We start from the raw sequence: 20,976 nt of genomic DNA, 5'->3' as shown, positions 1-20,976 counted from the left end.
GTTAAATGAATAAAAGAAGCTACTTTTTAATCTGGGTCATTACTGTGATTCAAATAGTTCGGCAGTGAGAATATTTTCAACCATTCATTTCCTTTGTCCATCACTGATCTCCATTTTGCTCCATGATACCATACTTCTCTGGAGTCCCATATTGCAAGTCACCAAAATATAAATCTGGGTAACAAACAATTTGCTGTTTAGGCAGTGCAGTCCCTCTAAGCGTGGCTGACAACAGACTCAAAAAGCTCATGTGAGGCAGATGGTCAAAACAGCACAGTAATTGTTCTAAGTTAAGGACGGTCATGTTATATCAGGTAACTGTCAGATAACTGCATGAACAAAATACTCTCTCTGAGGCAGCATAGCAAGCACTGGAAATATTTAGGGTTCTGGACTCGTGCTCTACCTCTTTTTAAATCTTTCTGAATTTTAGTTTCTCCATTAGTATGAGAACAGCAAACCTGCTTTCAGAATAATCACAAGGTTTTGAGATACATGTCTATTCCATAAAGTAAGTATTATTGTATCATTAATTATTGTGCATGGAGATATAAATTTCATGTAAGGAACTCTTTTTTTTTTTATCCCACTTGTGTTTTGAAGAAAGAATATAGTTATGCAGAAATAGCTCTGGATGCTTCAGTCTTATTCTAACATGTCCCACATATTTCTGAGTATAATTTTTATTCGGCAGTAAAACAAGCTGATTTAAAACATATCAAGTCAGTTTGCCCTGCTGCTCCTTTCCTGCAAAGCATACCAACATTTGCAGAAAAGCAAGGAAGAAATCTGTGCCATCTATGCTACCCAGGAGTGAGGAGACAATGCCCCCCAACTGCACATACACACGCATGGCCTCTCCTATTCGTATCCATACAACCCTGCCCATTGGTCCTTGGATAATGAAATTAGGATATATAAAAACCAATTTCTCCTGTGTACTATAGAGATACTAGAATTAAGCATTTACTAAGAATTGGACATCTTTCTGAGGAGCTCAAATTTAATTTATGTCTAAATTACACAGAAAAACATGACACATTTTAATAAAGACATGCTGTGAATATGACCCCATGACTTTACCTCTTAGAGGAAAAGATCTCTTAATATGAGGAACATTTTTAGATCAATTGTTACTATTGTGAATAATCATGTTTTGACATTGTTCAGTAACTATACAATTAAAGTTAATACACGTCTTTCAGTTGCACAGAGAATGTAATTTTTTCTTATGGTGTGATGTTTGAAGCATCAGTCTTCCCTTTGCATTCTTCAGTTCAATCCGTTACCATAACAACCACTGGGATATACTATTAATGGTTTTACTTTCTTACTCATACTAAGGCTTCTGAAAGGCATCAAGTCTTTTACTTAATTTCCCTCATTTGTTCTTGATAGCTATTCTAATAAAAATTTAGATTTCATTCAATATTGTCTTCGGTAGTACTTAATAAGGACTCAAATAGTTATTGCAAACAATAACTGATAAATGATCAAATAAGTAGAATTAAAAGGCAGAAGAAAAATGAGGTAGGAAAAATACCTGCAAGCTCTACTTTCTCTGATGTAATTTATTTTCAGAATGCACAAAGGCCATTGCACAATAAACAACTGGCATGCTTGCTCAAGAATAAAAGAAACAAGACGAAGCTTTTTGAAAATATCGACAAGTTTAATGAGAAATTCAATATACTCAAACTCCTCTCTCTATTTACATTTTACTTGATTTCCTAAGGAGGTTATGTTTGTGGGGCAATACTGGCCCATTGCAATAGCAGATAAATGATTTCCTTTAGCCTGGAAATAGAAGACATAGAAGATGGAAATAATTGGAGGGGAACAGGGAGAATGTCTTTGGTAAATATGAGTTGCTAAATGTGATTTATTAGAAGGGTAAATTTACATTTCTTGTCTAATATATTTGGAAAACTATCTACAATATTTTAAATTCTTACTGGAGGCAGAATATTCTCTTAATAGAATCCCATTTTCATTATTCTGGCCTAGAAGTTGTCAGAATTATTTCATCTTTAAGATTAGTTCTTCCATTTTTTTAAAGGACTATGACATTTCCAATAAGCAGGAAGGATTTACTATGTTAGATATTGCATTTAATAGAGCTTTATAAACAAAAAAAATCTCACTTTCACTGAGAGCTAATACATTCCACACATTTTATTAAGTTCCTATTATGTTCCAAGCACAAAGATAGAAAAATAAATATCACAGATTTTCCCTCTTTCATCTTATATAATAGTTTAGAGAAACAGACAATAAACCAATATGCATTCATACTTATATAAATATTTTCAGATAAAGATGAATCAGTCAAAAGAAAAAGAAAATAGTCAAAAAGTGAGTGGGTGGGTGGGCCACGGTGGCTCAGTGGCAGAGTTCTCACCTGCCATGACGGAGACCCGGGTTCGATTTCCGGAGCCTGCCCATGCTAAAAAAAAAAAAAAGGTGAGTGGGTGAGTATGGTGGGGATGCAATGCAGGGAGCAACTGCAGCCAAGGCTGTCAGAGTAGGCTTGGGAAATGATAAACATGTCAAGTCTTGAATGAGGAGAAGGAGTTAGCTATGAAAAGATTAGGGTAAGAAATCTTTAGACATCAAGAGCAGCTGGTTCAAGGGCTCTGAGTGTGGAATGTACTTGCTGAGCTAGCAGATGGCTGTGTCTAAGCCAAGTGAGAAAAGGGAAGAGGGGCCTTCCCTCACCTTCTGAGGGGGTTTACAAGTCACCTCTGCATCTGCAGCATGCTTCTCTATCTCCTTCACAAATCACATTGCTATCTTCTCTAAACAAGCATAAAATGCATCTTCTTGATGAAGCGTCATCATTGTCATAGAATCTCGTCTGGATCCCTTAAGGGCTCATTATGGCCCTCATATTCACTCCTTAATTTAACACATATCATTTCCATACTTGTCTCTGAAGCAGATCATTTTCTTCCTCAGTCGTCTTTAACAGATGCACATAAAGAAGGATCACATGGATCAAAATTTATGGGCATTGATCAAAAAGATATACTTTTTTCCTTTTTTGCACGGGCAGGCACTAGGCATTGAAGCCGGCTCTCCAGCATGGCAGGTGAGAACTCTGCCTGCAGAGCCATCGTGGCCCACCCTAAAAAATAAACATTTTCACTCTAATTTGAAGACTAAATATTTGATATGGGCTTCAATAAACCAGACTCTGATCGATTCAACCGACTTCTATTGTGGAAAATTATGAAAAGAACCTAAATAATTTGAAACACTTTTGTTTATTTTTAATACCTTATATTTCAACCTACCAGACTCGAGGATGGCTGCTTTCATTAGCATATAATATCCACTTCACCTAATTTTTAAGTTTTGTTATAGACCAAAGAAAAATAATGTTATAGTCAGCTGTCAATAGCCATGTCTTTCTCTGAACTTACTTTCCTTTAGGTTTTCATAAAATTTTGCTATTTTATTGATATTTTCATTCCCTCAAATGGTATGATCATTTGTAGCTTATTAAAGCAGTACAAACCCTGTGCATTTATTCATTTTATATATAGTACACAGGGGATATCAGGGCACCATAGGGCAAGATTCTGGATAAAAAATCTCAAGTTCAGAGGCTACTTTCTTCCAATTTACACAAATACCCAAGTTAACTGGTTTGACATAAAAGAAAAGAAACAGCATAACCCATGGAGCAGTAAGAACAGCAACGACAAATCGATAAGGTAAGATTTCTCAATGAAAATTTGCAATCTATCGGCATGCTTCAAAAAAAAAAGTCAAGATAAAACCTCCATTATCATTCCTGATTTTAACAACTTAATAAACATGGAACTTTACTTCACTTACATTTTGAAAATAAAAACAATATTTATGAAAAAATTAGTTGTGAGTCTTTTCAGCCTCTTCTTTTATTAATAAAATATCTATCAGACCATGTAAAGTGGTAGTTGGTCCAGCTGCTGAAAATTTGTAAAACGTTTAATTATGAAGGAAATATGCCTTATTTCTGAATAAAGCATACAGCAAAAGTGGAAAATCCTGGAATACGAAGTTAGATACAATTTAGGTGCACTAATTTCCCCTATTTACATTTTACTGAGGCTACAAAGGAAAGCATCAAGTTCTCATGATTGGTGTGGTGTATAAATGACATTGGTATTAAAAGCCCTGGGATCTTATGATTTAGAGTGATTTACCTAAACTCTCAATGCCTCCATTTTCTCACCTATTTTGGATAATTAAATTTGTATTGCGTACCTCTCAGGGTGGTAGTTTTAGTATGCTAGCTGTCGGAATGGCTTTTAAAACAGGGATTTATTAAGTTGCAAGTCCACAATTCTAAGGCCGTGAAAATGTCCCAATTAGAGCAAGGCTATAGAAATGTCCAATCTAAGGCACCCAGGGGAAGACACCTTCATGCAAGAAGGCTGATGACCCCAGGCATCATCTGCACCAAGGGAGATGATGCCTGGGGTTAGCAGTACAAATATAAGAATGTTCTTTCATGAACGAGAACAAATGTGCATCACTATCATGGGTGTTAACAACGGGGTGACATGTGGGAGAAATACACCTGATGAAAACTATGGACTATAGTTAACAGCACTATTTTAATATCTTTTCATCATTTGTAGCAAAGGTACCACACCAATGGTAAGTGTTAATAATAAGGGGGTATAAGGATTATAGGGTTTTTCTTCTTGAAGTGATGAAAGTGTTCTAAAATTGTGGTCATGAATATACAACTCTGAGAATATTCTAAAAGCCCTTGATGGTACACTTCAGTGGACTCTGTGGTGTGAACATATGTCTCAATCTACTGCTTTAAATATGTATATAATATCTCGTGTGATATGAATAACATCTTTTGTCATATTTTGGAAAAGAAGCTCTAGTATTTTTTTTTGTTCATTTTAAATAAATTCATTACTGATCTACTTACAAATTTCAAAAAATAAAAAAAATAAAGCCAATGATGTTCAAGGTTTCTCTCTTTTCAACTGGAAAGGCACATGAGGAACATAGCAGAGTCTACTAGCTTTGTCTCCTGGCTTCCTGTTTCATGAAGCTCCCCAGGGGGCATTTTCCTTCTTTATCTCCAAAGGTCTCTGTAGCTCTTTCCAAAGTTGTTCCCTCTTAAAGGGCTCCAATGAGCAACCCCACCCTAATTGGGTGGAGACACACTTCCATTTGATCAGAAGTTACCACCCACAACTGGGTGAGTCACATCTCCATGGATAATTAAAAAATTCTCACCCAGCAATATTTAATGAGGATTAAAAGACATGACTTTTCTGGGTCCACAAATTCAAACCAGCATGATGGTTGTATGCTGCATGAAACAATGGATTAAAGACTGGTTTGAAAGTTCTAAACTTTTATTAATGAATATCTTAGCATAAATATTTCTCATTTGAGTTTCTGATATATATATGTGGGTGTGTATATAAATGTATATCTATTCCTTACCTGGAACTGAATGCACAGAAGACTGGAAAATGTGTGCTGAGCTGATGTACATACACATATCTGGAAGTGGCATATCACCTCCATAAATCACACTGTGTGACACCTTCCTCTTCTCTACGTAACTACAGTCTATTGATAATCTCAGAGAATCACTACTGATTACAGGAAAATAATTTTCTTGGGAATCCTTTCTGACCACCTAAAATGGCAACTTTAAAAATCTCCCTATTTTAACTTCTGTAGATTTTTTTCAATTCGAAACCTCATAAAAATCTTTCACTTTCTTATTTCTCACTCTTATGAGTTCTTTTAAAAATTAATATTGCTCACCTATCATGCCAGAGACCTGGGTTTAATTCCTGAAGCCTGCCTATGCCAAAAAAACAAAAAATAAAAAAAATCATACTGGAGCTCCAATTTGATTCAGTAAACCGAGTAAAGTTATAGTTTATGATGCTTTTCTGTAACAAGTAAAATTGTGTTACAACAAATTTAAAAGAGAGGCATCTTCATTGTCTGGCATAGCAGGAGGGATGACCCACACTCCTGCACCTTTGTCCTTCCCACCTGAAGTTACAGCTATGAGAATATTTGCTTAACAGGCATAATACCTCAAACCCTTAAAGTTCTATTTCATCCTGAAAATTTTCAAGTTCAATAAATACTTTTGAAAATAAAATCAAGCCTGCTAAACTGCCTTTATAGATCTAAAAAAAAATGCAAAATACAAAACTTACTTTCAATCAGGTCTGTTATTGAGAGTGCAATAATGAAAATGGCTACGAAATTGGCCCCATTTCTATGTCAGTGAATGCAGAGCAGAGAATAATCTAACAGACATACAATCACAGAACTATAAAGAAAAGACCCCATTGGTCTTTATGTAACATGATGATGTATTATTACCACACATATAATCTTCACATTCAGCCAAATATTTCCCATTCAAATAATGAAGGCCTTTTCTCCCCAGTGTGTTTCCGCCCAAACTATAGAGTGAGCCTCTGGGTTTGGACAGCTTGAATTTTGGAATCCAAATTTCACCAATATCGCCTATGATGTTCTGGGCAAACTTCTCTATTTCTCAATACCTCAACTTCCTAATCCATAAAGTGGAAAACTATCATCACACCTACCTGGTAGGATTGTGTGGGGACTGAAAATGGAAGATGTGCAAAATGCTTAGAAAAATAGCCCATACTATCATCAGCCATCAACAGCATCACCGTCATCATTTGATGGAAGATGATTTGCAAAGGAAAGTTTTAAATACTGTGGATGACAGCAGAGAAGCGCTGATAAAAGCCCAGGTATATTCTTATCCCCCCAAAGGATAGGGTAAACCCACTTAAAATCAGGCCTAAGAGTCACCCCCGGAGAACCTCTTTTGTTGTTTAGATGTGGCCTCTCTCTCTCAGCCAACACAACAAGCAAACTCACTGCCCTCTTCCTCTCTACATGTGGCACGACTCCCAGGGTTATGAACCTTCCTGGCAATGTGAGACAGAAATCCTAGAACGAGCTAGGACTCAGTATCAGGGTATTGAGGAAACCTTCTCGACCAAAAGGGGGAAGAGGGAAATGAGACAAAATAAAGTGATAGTGGCCGAGATTTCAAACAGAGTCGAGAGGCTATCCTGGAGGTTATTCTTATGCATTATATAGATATCAGTTTTTTAGTTAAGGTATAATGGAGAGGCTGGAGGGAAGTGCCTGAAAATGTGGAGCTGTGTTCCAGTAGCCATGTTTCTTGGAGATGATTGTATAATGATACAGCTTTCACAGTGTGACTGTGTGATTGTGAAAACCTTGTGTCTGATGCTCCTTTTGTCTATGGTATGGACAGATGAATAAAACATATGGATTAAAAATAAATAAATAATAGGGGGAACAAATGTTAAAATAAATTTAGTAGATTGAAATGTTAGTAATCAATGAAAGGGAGTGATAAGGGGTATAAAAAAATAGGGGAAACAAAGACTAAAATATATTGGGTAGATGGAAATACTAGCAATCAATGAGAGGGGTATGTTAGTACGAATTTTTTTCTGTTGTCTTTCTATTTCTTTTTCTGAATTGATGTAAATGTTCTAAGAAATGATCATGGTGATGAATATACAGGTATGTGATGATATTGTGAGTTATTGATTATACACCAGGAATAGAATGATCATATGGTAAGAATGTTCGTGTTTGTACATTATGTTTAAAAAAATTGTAAAATCATTAAAAAAAAAAAAAAAAGAAAGCACCAGTATAAAAAACAGAAGTATAGTCCAAAAGGTTACCTCTCCAAACAAACATGCCTCTGTGGCAGCGGTTGGCTAAATGCTCTCCACTTCTTTCTTCCAGGCACACAGGAAGATCACAGTGCCCATCTTCCCCATAGATACTTTGGGGTATGTCCAAAAGTATACAGGGTAGGAGTGATGCATATTACTTCCAAGCCTGACAACTCATTCACAATCTTCGCCTTCTTTGATAAGCTCCTAGGCCATATGCTTAAGAAGGCAGCAGTGTGAGATCAGAGAACAAAAAACACCTGCATCATCCTTTGGTGGAGAGTCACATACCTGCATCAGACTGAGGTGTGAGCAAAACCAAGCCTTTATCTCATTAAGTTTTGGAAATCTCTGCGTTCATTTCTTAAAACTGCTGCCCTTAACTACCAACACTGATTATGAAGCTATTCCCTCTTAGTCTCAAACCAATTCATCTATATTCTGCCTCAGGATGCTGGGGCTGGGGGCGGGCCACGATGGCTCAGCAGGCAGAGTTCTCACCTGCCATGCCGGAGACCCAGGTTTGACTCCCAAAAAGAAAGATGCTGGGGCTGCGAGTCTTCAAATGAGATTCTTCCCTTGCCATTTAGTTCTCTGTAAGGTTCTGCCAATGCTAGTGCTAAAGGAAACTGGGAGTCAGGAACAGAGAGAAAAAGGACTCACTCCTTCTTGTTTGACCTCTGTTTCTGTTAGTTCCATCCCAGCAGTGCTTTTTCAATTTAGCAATGGAAGCTGGATCCAGCTCCTAACTTTTTTCATAAAGACAGACTCCGTGAACTGTCTTTATTGTATACCCCTCTCTCCCCACCTGAAGTTGTAAGGACCAGGGGTCTGGATCCCAGCTCCACAGGGTCCCTTCTGTGAACTCCTGAAGTACCGGCATCATCTGGATAGCACTCCCTCCCCAGAGACCCAGGGACCCAGGTGGGGGCCCCCTCTCCCAACCTTCTAGGTTCTAACAACCCCAGCCTCCTTCCTTTGTTAAAACTCCATACATGTGGTTGCTGCTTCTTGCAGTTCCTTAACTTGCCTATCTTTCTGCTTTTTCAGTCTTCCACTGAGTTATTACATAATATCCAAAACTATATTCTTTATATTAAAATTTTTGGCATGGCAGAGATGGACTAGCTGCTCAGTAAGCCCGTTCCAACTCCTGGTCACATAGGAAGAGAACTTTTACCAGCCTTCCCTGCCGCTCAACGGCAATGATAAAACTAAGCTTTGGTCAATGTCTTGTAGGAGGAAGGGATATTTGCCCAGTCTAGCCTGCTCCACAATAGCCAATGAGAAATGGCCTACAAGTCTTCCTTTTCCTCAGTTTCTTAAGAAGTCATGATTAAGGCAGCAGTATGAAAAGATGGTAGAAACCTGTATATCTGAATCACCATTTGGCAGCGTACCTCCAAGGAGAGCTGCCCATCACATACCAGACCATGGCATGAGAAAGAAATATTTTAATTTTACTATGCTAAAAACTGAGATTTGAGAATTCTGTGTTACAGGAGCTAGAGGTTATCTCCTTAATACAGCACTGGATTTAAAAAGTATAACCGCTGAATTTAATTGAAATTGATATATTTTTCTTTCTCCTTAAATTATCTGAATAAGAAGAAAATGTCATCAAGAAAGTGCAACTGTGTGGTGTAGTGGAAAAAGTCTGCCCTGAGAAGGCTGAGTCCTAAGAACTCCTTTATCATTTATTAGCTAAGTGACATGGGGAAAGTCAGTTAATACTGCTGAGCCTCAATGCACATCTGGAAAAATGAAGCTAATATTTGGTTACCTGATTATAAGCCAGGCCAAATGCTTGCTCAGAATTCTTCAGTTTTGGATCTATGATTCTATGAAGTAGGCATTAAGCACTAAAGCCACTCTAATGAAAGCACAGGGGAAGTACATTTTTAATTGAAATTCCTTTAGGCTATTGCATGCTACCTGACAAAGCACAGCTTTATGTATAACTATTGTATAATACATGTGCTTAAACGGTAGGCTGACTTGAGCAGAGTCATGCCAAGCAGTTTTACTGAAAACTGAAAATCATGATAGAATTTGATGAAACAGTGCAGGTGACAATTTCAGAGAATCTTTTCCCTAGAGCCTGAATATCCAGTTTTGTCGGAATTCTTGCCTGTCTCTCTCTTCTCTCATTCATCGCCCCAAAAGTTAAGACAGTGGGACTTAAGCAAGAGTCCCGCTTCTGTGTTTTCACAACTGGAAATTTATTTCTTCAATGGCTGGTCTTGATAGCCACTATTATTATTTATGCAGAATTGTTATTTTCCTGAAATATGAAGCAAATGGTCAAGTAACTCAAAAGGTAAAAGATTTAAAAACTGATTCTTCACTCATATTTGTTTAATTAGGTGTTCATCAATTAATAAATGAAGCTGAAAAAACATTTGCATTCTTACAAAATGGTAAAACAATAATTAAAATAGGTAATTTTTTTTATATATTAAAAAATATATAACTATATATAAATTAGCCAATTTGAAACTTAAGGGCTGAATGGAGTTTTCCTTTATAAACTGAAGGTGAAGAACATTGCAGCCAAAATCCAAAGAAAGAAAATTTGAAACTCCTGTGGCTAAGAAATTCTCTTTTGCATTCACTGGAAAATAATGACTAGCCAAAGCTAAACATTTAAATTTAAAGCAGAAAATAAAACATGAAAGAGCATAATATTTATTTTCCCATCAAATTATTTTTCCAATTATTTAATTCACAATCTGATATGGAAATTGGAATTTTTAAATCCTTTCTCTTGAATGCTTTTAGAAAAAAACAGAAAAATACAGAAGATATGGTCCTCATTTTTCACCATCTTTGGATAACTCTGCATTTTTCCTCCAGCGAATCCGCTACACAAGAACAGACTCCAAGAAAATGAGTTCATTCAAAGAATTCTTTAATATCATTCACGTAATGAGAGGATAACATTCCAAAGTAACTGAAGGAAAAGTCAGTAGTTCTTTAGTTGGAATTAAACTCCAATATTATATGGCATTAAGATATTTTAAATTAATAGCTGATGTACTACTAATTAAACTGAATGTATATGAAAAATACAATACGAATGCACAGTTAGGGAGAATAACGTTCACTTAGAAAGTCACCCCACTCCCGATTTCCTGCTCATTCCATTTACACAGACATTTTTAAGGAAAAATTTCACTCACCAATGCGGAGGTTTGTGAGGCATCAGCCAAATCCCCTGAGATCTCAGGTGTTCGCGTGTTGTTTGGGATTCTGTGAGGGTTACGGGTTATCGCTTCACACCAGCCCAGCATTTTCTCTTCCTCTTATCCCTTTGTCAATCTCTGGAATTCTGAAAATAATTTACATTCCCTGAAATAGGTCACTTATTTTAGTTTCCGTTTTTGGAAAATGCACATAATTGAAACCAGCAATGTTATAAAATATCAATGTACACATCTGAATTTAACTGGGGGGTAATGGGGAAGAACAAAAAGAATATGCTAATTATTAAGAATATCCTAGAGCCACAGGGAAATGAACATAGATGCAGCTTTTCAAATGTCTAACATCCTTTCTAACCCTCTTTATGGCACCTCTGGGCAATAGGGGCTCCTTGCACCAAGTTCTAAGTGTCCAATTCTAAGTGTGATTTTCTAGGATCATTTTATAACAAGTTCTCAGGATCTGAGAACAGACTCAGTACCCAATATATCCACACATTTCAATAACGTGGAATTTGGCATAGCTTTTCAGCCAAATGGCCTACAGGTACACAGAAGAATGAGTGCAGGTTAATGATAAAGGCTGCTCATTCTGGCAGGGACATGAAGATCTTCTTTATAAAGTTATGCCAAATAAAGAAGGAAATTTTTTAGTGCAAGTGTAGTAAATTTGGCATATGACAATCATTACCCAGTACAATATATTCAAAAGTAATCATTTAAAAATTTCCTTCGTATGTCAGAAGTAGAAATTTTCCACAGCTCTTTCCCCTTTCAGAACTTCCCATCTGGGAGCAGTCTTTGTCTTGGAGAAAGTTATATCAACAATGACTTTTAATGTAATGGAGAAAACACCATAAACACTTTCACGTGTAAAGTTTTACAGCCTGCTTTTCCACTCCACCACCCTCAGTAATTAGAAGTAGCTTATTGTAGGTCTTTAGTTAAATGCATTACACTGTCAATTAAATATCAAAAATAGTGTGTGGTAATTATTTTTCACAGCATCCAAAGCAATTAGCAATCTGCTGGTTTATAACATTTCAGGGATTCAAAATAGCTCATTTCATAGCACTCAGAAAGGTAACATAAAGACTGCACTAACAGATTGATGAGTTATTACTCTAAATGACAGAATACTCAACTTAAATGGATCTGAACAATGTAAATAAGGAAGTGATAAAACAAATTTTCATAAAAATTAAGTCTAAGTCAGTTGAATGGATTTTCTAATAAGACAAGCAATTTAATATGAGTGACTCATTCATTTGAAGTGCTAAGATATGGTGAGCAACATTTGGAAACAGTTGTTTGAATGAGCCACAAATTATTAGTTCCTGTCTTTCAAACACATTTCTTGAAATGTTATGGGAAGTTCTTATCTATGCAATACAAAATCTGCATATCCAAATAATTTACCTTCAACAGAAAGCAAATATTTCCACATTCCAAATACATAGTATCTTGGACGCTCATCAACTTTTAATTACATTTTTTGAAGTGTGCTAAGAGTAAATGAAAACGAATATTGCTATTCAAAGGCAAGAAGTGAGATGATACACAATGACCAAAAAAGTTTCATCCTGTAGAAACAAATGTTCTACTTGTAAGTCATTTGCCATTTTGTTTTTCAAACATTTTAACTCTCATTAAATATCACTTTAGTACTTACAATAAAAAAAGTTGAATTCATGCATGAATTAAAAAATATAATAAAGTGGCCCACAAAATTACCGTATCATCAGATGTACTCTGGGATATGATTGAAAAGATAGCCAATTTCTTATTTTCCATTCAGTTTCCGAGATTAAACGAAATAGCTTAATTTTATTTGCATCATACTTTCGTTGTGGTGATGATGATAGTAGCTGTTTCCTTCCTTATTCAGTCAATATTAATCCAAAAATAGTTATTGAGCCCCAATCACACTGTAGGTTCCAAAGTTGGAATGGAAGAGCCATAGATTTTGACTACTTTAGTTTTGATTTGAGTTGGATTCAGTGCAATAATCAATTCCACTGTTTTGAAGCCTGAGGACCAATGTTCCTGTTGACTCTCCAGTTTGTGGAGTTGGATACTTATTTGCTCAGCTCCAAGGTAGCTGCCTGCTCCTCCTGATCTTAATGTCTTCCCTGAGGTCAACTCCTACAAATCATTTGTTTAAACTCAACATGGCAAGAGCTGATTATTTTGGGGCTAAACTTGCTGAAGCATTATAGGTTTCTGTTAAGCATAATATTTATTACCTTAATTCTAGAATGATTGGTTAGACTAGATAAGTCAACAAATTAAAGTATATACTCTATTAACCTAAATAATGAATTAATAAAAATCACTGAAAAATTACTATGGACACTGTACTGACTGTTGTGGGAAGGCAGAAAAGAAAAGATACATGGAGAGCTTAAATTTTAACTTAGGCATATTTATAGGAATATTTACAAAGAAAGCTAAATGTGTGAAACAATACAGAGAACTCTATGTAGCTCTTTTCAGCTTTTTATTGCATTAATGAAGAATACATAATAATATTTTAAAAGGTTTAGTATGGTTATATTACCATAAATGGCTATTCATAGTGCATAGTAACAGAGGAATTTGCCTAATGATTTGCTCTATGTAATATGCATCTGCTAACTTTACCAGTCACTGTGGAATCACAGAATCATCCTGTGGTGAAGGCAAATGTAATGCTCTTGAAAGAAGCAGCAGCATAGGGGTAGACAGGATTGGAAGGGAGAGACAAGAGAAAAAAGGAGATAGCCATTGCCTTGCTGTTTAAATTCCTGTGTGTAAGGGACTGTTATAAATGCTCAATGACTATCTTCTTTGTTTTACCATAGAATAGTCAGACTGGTCACATTTCAAAGAAATACTTTTGGCATCATCAATGCTTAAGCAGAGATTCTAAAAATGGTCTAGGTCATTTGACAGGACTGAAGAGATCATATTGATGGCCGAGCCTCTGCAGACCAGCCTTTTTCCTACTTACGCTGTCATCCATCATTTTCTTAGGTATAAGAATGCACTGCCAGTCAGAAGAGTAGGCAAATTATGAGCATATATAATTAAACCTAAAGCACTTTAAACTGTACGTATCATTAGTAAGATAACAGAATAAGAGAGTGGTCATTAAGCATTCATGTTAATTGCTATCTACCCATTGAACCAAGCTAATATGAGATGCGGTAATGAGCAACTTATATAATGATCACAGGAAATTGAGATTTAACTATGGTTAATTTTTAATATGTTACATCAAAAAGACATTTAATTTAATAAATAGGAGCACAGTGCATTTTCTATGAGCTAAATGGACAACAAATTAAAATTAGAAAGAAAAATGCATGACAATTGGGTATATCTCATAGAGAATGATTTATTTTTAATTTAGGAAACATTTACTGAACACTTCCTTTGGCCAGATACTGTACTTGAAATCATTGCTACAGAGATAAAAGAGTGCCACAGCAACCCTCAAAGAACTGAGAGCTAACAGGGAAAACAGCCAACTAGATGAATTTTCACAAGATGGTGTGATGAGAGCTATGATAGTTGTGCAGTGAGTTCTATGAAAGCTTTGAGAAAAGACATTTAACTTACTGTCAGGTGAAAGGGAAGGCTGATTTTGAAAGACTCAACAGAGAAAATAAAATTACAAATATTTAACTTGAAAATCTGACACTGCTCATAGTCCAAAACTGACACCACTAACAGCTGTGTTGCACATTTCCAGGGAGCCCCTTGTATCCATGTAAATGGCTCTGTGTTCTAGGAGCTGCCCTTCTTACAAAACACAGTGTGAAACGTGGGCCTGGAGTTGTGCAACACAGCTCCCAACTTTGGGCTAATTTTTCCAAATGCAGCTTATTATACTAACTTTACCTTATTCCAATTCTAATGTAATTTCATCTTAAAATAAGAACTTTTTCCCACCAAAAAGTGCAGCAGTCCAGCTCTACCTTGATTCTCTGCTACCTCTGCTATTCCCCGCCTCAAATTTTCCACTCCTTATGACATCCAGTAAAAAGTGGTCATGCCCTAACTATATGTGCCTCCCTTTAATACATTCATGTAAATGAGAAAAGCATCCCCCTATTTCCATATATACACACATCCACCCTCAAATTTGAGACTCAAGAACGCCCTTGTCTAAAAATTTTAAAGGGGTTCCCAGTTGGAAATTGCCGAGATTAAGCTGTATATTTGTTTAGCTAAAGTAAGTATTATTAAGAACAAAAAGGTTCAATACTGGACACTGGACACTCCCTCCCCCTCCAGAATACTAATGAAATTCACATTCCATTATGAAAGAAGCAACTTGCAAATAAAAGAAGGAAAGAATAGTTAGGGATATGCTTTCTTTCTTCATTGGACTATAATATCTCTGAGAATCTCTATTTGTTCCCTGGAGGTGAGTGTGTGTGTGTGTGTATCTGCGTGTGTGTCTTCCAAGAGTTACTCCCCAGATATTCAGAAAACAACTACACTCATACCTACAGTTCATGCTAGCCAGTGGGGAACACTGAGTGAACGTTTTGTAGGGCTCACACACTGCTATGAGTTGTTCTTAAGAACCTAGCGTGCTAAGGACCACGAAACGCTGCCTGCTGGGGATTCGAGCAGATAACTACACTTGTCATATTTCCTGCTGTATAACGGAAATGTGTGCTGGGACCTTCCTGATTTCTATGTGTAGGCTGTGAGGTTTCTCAAATGAAGACGAGAAGGTCATAGCTGTATTATAGGATGTGCAACAGTAAGTGGCATAGAACCCCCAAAATATTTATTTAAGATAAGATGAATGAGGAGATATGGAAGAGTTCTTTTTTGGTAGCAATAAAAGATTAAGGAATGTGAGGAACCATGAGGGGACGTATAATGAAGGCTGGAAATTTTAGGTGCTGAGGAGCCAAGACTATGGAAAGTTATATTTATTACAAAGTTAATTTAAAAAACTCCCCCTCTAACTTATAATTCCTTTTAAAAGCACCAACCTTTCTGTGAAGTCTGATAAGCTACTCCAGCCTTGTGAAGTGGCATGGTAGTGAATAAAGAAATAATTCAATAAAGGGAGTTCCCCACTCCTTCCTCCATTGAGACAAGGACAGAGGGGGTACCTTTTGGAGAGATGGTTATGATAGAATACAAACCATAGCACTAGACAAAGTTAGAAACAGGAGGATGGAGAAACTCCACAGAGACAACTTCGGAAAGAATGTGAGAATGACTCCTTCCAGTTTTAACACACTAAAGAAAGTGATGCATCAAAGGAAAGAAAATTCACATGTGAACACCCACACCCAGAGATGAGGTAGTTGGTGCAATTTAGTGATGGTTAAAAGCTTCTTCACGGGATTGGCTGTGCTAGTTCAACACTGAGTCTGTATGTTGGGTCAGCCTTATAAATATAAAAAATGAAACGTGAGAGACTTTCAGTTTAAGTGCTCAACATGTAAAGAGTTTGGTAGTCATCATTCCTATTCCTACAAGATAAAGATGAATGAACTGAAAATCAACAACTTTTTCTTAGACGAATTAGAGAACTGAGGTTGCAAAACAAGCCATAACCCTCCAAAATCTGGTAGGACAGGTACATACTGAGAATCATAGTTAATTTCACATTACCTGGAGCATAAGTCCTTGGCACCATAAACTGGTAGGAACATTTGCATAGAAACTTGGTTGAATTACCAGTTGCAAAGTATGGCTAGCAGAAGGTAGAAAAACCCCTGGGGGCTACAGTCTTAGAGGATCCCCACACTTCAGTATGCTTAACCCTAGGAATCTTCCCCAGTTCTCATAGTGAATAGCTAAGAAAGATCCCAAAATCGCACTGGTAGGGGGAGGGGAGACATAAATAATAAACCCAGAACACTCTCCATTACAAAGACCTGTTCTCCAGGGCTAAATATTTCACCAGTGCCTTGTCATACCTGAGGGAAGAACATTTCTCCTACACCAGTACCCTTCCTTTCTTCTCTCACCAAGGGTGGAGAGGGAAGCTAAGAAGCACTTGTGAAGCTCAGAGTCCCAGGACACAGACCCACTACAGGACTGAGATTTATTCTTAAATTAGGTTGCTTCTCTTCTTTGACACCTTGCCATTATGTAATAGAGCTCCGAAATAATTACATGGATTACAGCTATAAGAGCTATAAAACGTAGACTTCCTTGAAGAGGAATGTTCAAGAAAACTCAAAATCATCAGAATAGAAAAAAAAAAAAAAGGACATTAGAAGAATTTGACAGCTACAGCAAAACATTAAATACAGCCCAATTTCTAGCTCAGTTCTTCACACGAAAGGCCTAAGTTTCTATAGCCTGACACATCATGAGTGACTTTCAACAAAATATTACAAGGCATGCTAAAAAGCAACAAAAAGTACAATCTGAAGACACACAAAAATGCATCAGGGAAGGATCGCTATGAACTTTGGTTTGTGGACCTGGTTTGTCAGCATGTCCTTTATTAAGAAACGATTCAATGGCCCTTTTGGTTGGGCCCCATCTCCAGGTGCTTATGATGTTAAAACTTCAGAAGCATGAGAAGGGCTTGTATCTATTTAGACATCTCAAAGATTTCAAAAACTAAAAGAATCTCAACAAAACTTTGATTTTGACAAAGAAACCACTTGCCTGCTTCGGCAAGAAAAGTTAAGACTTTGGGATTAAAAGAAGAAAACTCAAAGAAGGATAAAGATTTGAAGATATTGGAAAAAGAGATTCATGTTTTTGTGCAAGAATGTGGTGCTCAGAACAAAGCAGATCCAGTATCTACAAGCTGAGTGTGAGAAGGTAGAAGCATAGCAAAATGCTGCAGTCAAGGAAAAAAAATGTATCTTCCCTAAAAATGCGTCATGGAAAACATGACTGAATTAACCAGAAACAGTGAACTACTACTATAACTTTTCTGAAGATGGTAACCAGAAGAATATGAAAATTCTAAGCCTCAAATTGATGAAACTTAGAAACAAAAGACAAACAAAGATGAAGTGTATGATGGCTAAACAAGAAGGCTAGAGATGAAGCTGCAGGTTGCCCAGAAGAATCTCAGAGGAAAATAGCTCAACTTGAGAGGAAACTGGATTTTAGAAAGAAAGAAAAAAAATGATGAAAAGTCTGAAGTTTTCTCAAACAGAAAAACTCTTATAATACATTGAAGAAATTAGTTGTGCATTATAGCAAATGAAAAATACAAGTTAGGTATTGCCCAGTTAGAAAAAAATTTGGAAGAGAAGAATCTTGAAACCTTAAACATTAAGCATTCTCTTGAGGAAAATGCTATTATGTTGTCTAAATAAGCAGAAGACCTGAGTGCTAACTCAAAACTGATCATGGACTTCAATGTTTTGAACAGAGGATTATAAAACTTCCAGAAGAAAAAGAGTATAAAGTCTAGGTGACTTTGGTTTTGGTGATAAGTTTTGAGATACAGAAATAAAAGTTCAATCCATGAGAGAAAAAAAATGATGCTTTACTTTTAAAATAAGACATTTCTGCTCTGTGAAAGACACTGTTAAGAGGATGAAAAGGCAAGCCACAGACTGAGAAAATATTTGCAAAATACACAAATAATAAAGGACTTGGATTGAAAACATATAAGCTGTTAAAAGTTAACAAAAAAACAACTCAATTTTAAAAACTGGACAAAATATCTGAGCAGATACTTCATGAAGGAGGAATACACCAGTGACAAATACATGAAAAGATGCTCAGCGTCATATGTCCTTAGGCAACTGCTAATTAAAACAATCAAGACATAACACTATCAACATATCAGGATGGTTAAAACCCCCAAATATCTGACATTACAAGATGCTGGCAAAAGTACAGAATAACAGGAACTCTCATCCACTAATGGTGGAAATACAAACATTACAATCACTTTGGAAGAGAAAATTTCTTACAAAAGCAAATATATAGCTGTTTCAGTTTATTAATGCTTCCAAAAGGCAATATACCAGAAATGGAGCAGCTTTATAAAGGGTATTTATTAAGTTACAAGTTTACAGTTCTAAAGCCAAAAAAACAAACAAAAAAAATGTCCAAAACAAGGCATCCAGATAAAGATATCTTGACACAAGAAAGGCCAGAGTCTGTCACATGGGAAGGCATGTGGCTGGTGTCAGTTCTTGTTCCAAGTTCCATCGCTTCTAGCTTCTGATGCCAGTGACTTCCTCTCTCTGTGTCTGTGGACCTTCTCTTAGCTTCTCTGGGACAAACTCTGGGTTCTGGCTTGCTTAGCATCTCATGGGAAGGCATGTCACAATGTCTGCTGTCTCTGCATCTCCAAATCACCTTGTCTAGGCACCTGCCCTCTCTGTCAGCACGCCAAGCATCTCCAAATAGCTGCGTCTGTCATTCTCAGTTCCTGTCTAACTTCTATAGGCTATCTCTGCTCCTGGCGTCTCCTGGGCTTCTACATTTCCAAACTTCTGTGTCTCTTTTGGCTTTGAGCTTCTTTTAACATGGTTCCCTCTTAAAGGACTCCAGTAAGTGGATTAAGACCCTATTGATAAATCTCGGAAATACATCTCCATGGAAACCACCTAATCAAAAGTTCCCACTCACAACTGAGTGAGTCACATCTCCATGGAAACAATGTAATAAAAATATCTCACCCTACAATATTAAATCAGGATTAAAGAACACGGCTTTTCTGGGATGCACAACAGTTTCAAACCAGCACAACAGCTTTATCACATAATCTAGCACGTGCATTCTTAAGTATTTAGCCAACTGATTTGGAATCTTATGGTCCCACAAAAACCTATATGCAAATGTTTAATAGCAGTTTTATTCATAACTGACAGAAATTGGAAGCAACAAGATGTCCTTTTATAAATGAAAAAATTAAAAATTGTGGTCTACTCATATTATGGTATATTTTTCAGAAATTAAAATATATGAACTGTCAAGCCATGAAAAGACATGGTTGAATCTTAAATGCATATTGTTAAATATTAGGAGCCAGTCTGAAAAAGTTACTTTCTGTATAATTCCAATTATATGACATTCCGGAAAAGGCAAAACCATACCAACAATAAAAAGGTCAAATGGTAGCACAGTGAAACTGTTCTGTATGATACAGTAATAGTGGGTACATGACACTATGCATTTGTGAAAGCCATAGAACTTCACAGAATCAAGGTCTAATCTTAATGAATGAAAATTTTAAAAATCATTTTGGAGGTTGGAGGATCCTGAGATGGAATGCGAAACGTGAAGAACCACTACAAATTCATGAAATAACCTCACTGACGAGGTTGGAGGGAACAGTAAATCTGAAAATGAAAGAAACGTGTAAAACTAAGAGCAAGAGAAACAGTATGAACTCTGTACTTTAGTTGACAAAATTGTCCCCCATTGAGGCACAGTTTAATAGTTTTGATGCTGTTACACATGTCTGCTGGAATTGAACAGCTACATAAATGAATGGCAGATGGTGGCAGCCAGATTTCTTACTGATGGAGTGGAAGGTGGCAGCGAAGCAAGAAGAGAAGGCTAGAGTGATCCAGGTCATAACAGATTAGAGCTGGAGGCATCAGCATGAGCTCACGCTTAGATACAGATGACTACATTTGAAATATTCATAAATATGTGCACATACCTAGGTTAGTATACATGCATATATTTTCTTGCTTTGTCGGTTGAGAGGGCCCAGAAACAATGGTACCCTAGTGCAATGAATGCATCTCACCTCCAGTTTTTGGTTTTTAAAGTTGTCCTCTGACAAAAGGAGTCAGGGTTTCCTGAAGAAATGGCCATTTCTAGGCCTGGGGCAGGGAAGATACAAAATGAGCTTGAAGCAAATTGTAGTTGTTTCAGAAAGAACAGAAATGTTGAAAGTGAAAACAAAACACACACACAAAAACAAATACAGGTCATGGGATTTGTCAAAGGGGCAAAGGAGCCACTTGAAACAGCAGCAAATAGCCAGAGTTGGAGTCATTTGAGCCACAAAATAAAGTATCACTGGATTATAACACAAAATGTAAAATAAACGCCCATGAGTCCATATT

The 20,976-nt window shown here is 36.6% G+C and overlaps 1 protein-coding gene across 4 annotated transcripts in view; it reads right to left on the bottom strand.

Moving 5' to 3' along the window:
• Nucleotides 1–20,976, bottom strand: part of MARCHF1 (membrane associated ring-CH-type finger 1) — an 894,978-nt gene that overhangs the window by 335,561 nt on the left and 538,441 nt on the right. For all 4 annotated transcript variants that reach the window (XM_077139613.1, XM_077139616.1, XM_077139614.1 and 1 more), the window contains exon 4: nt 10,931–11,079. In XM_077139613.1, the coding sequence (XP_076995728.1) occupies nt 10,931–11,041 (111 nt within the window). In that variant the 5' untranslated portion in view covers nt 11,042–11,079. The remainder of the gene's footprint in view (nt 1–10,930; nt 11,080–20,976) is intronic.

The sequence above is a fragment of the Tamandua tetradactyla genome, chromosome 22 (assembly GCF_023851605.1).
Source record: "Tamandua tetradactyla isolate mTamTet1 chromosome 22, mTamTet1.pri, whole genome shotgun sequence".
NCBI lineage: Eukaryota > Metazoa > Chordata > Mammalia > Pilosa > Myrmecophagidae > Tamandua > Tamandua tetradactyla.
Note: the sequence above shows the minus strand (reverse complement) of the source record. Positions and strands in the feature narration are given on the sequence as shown.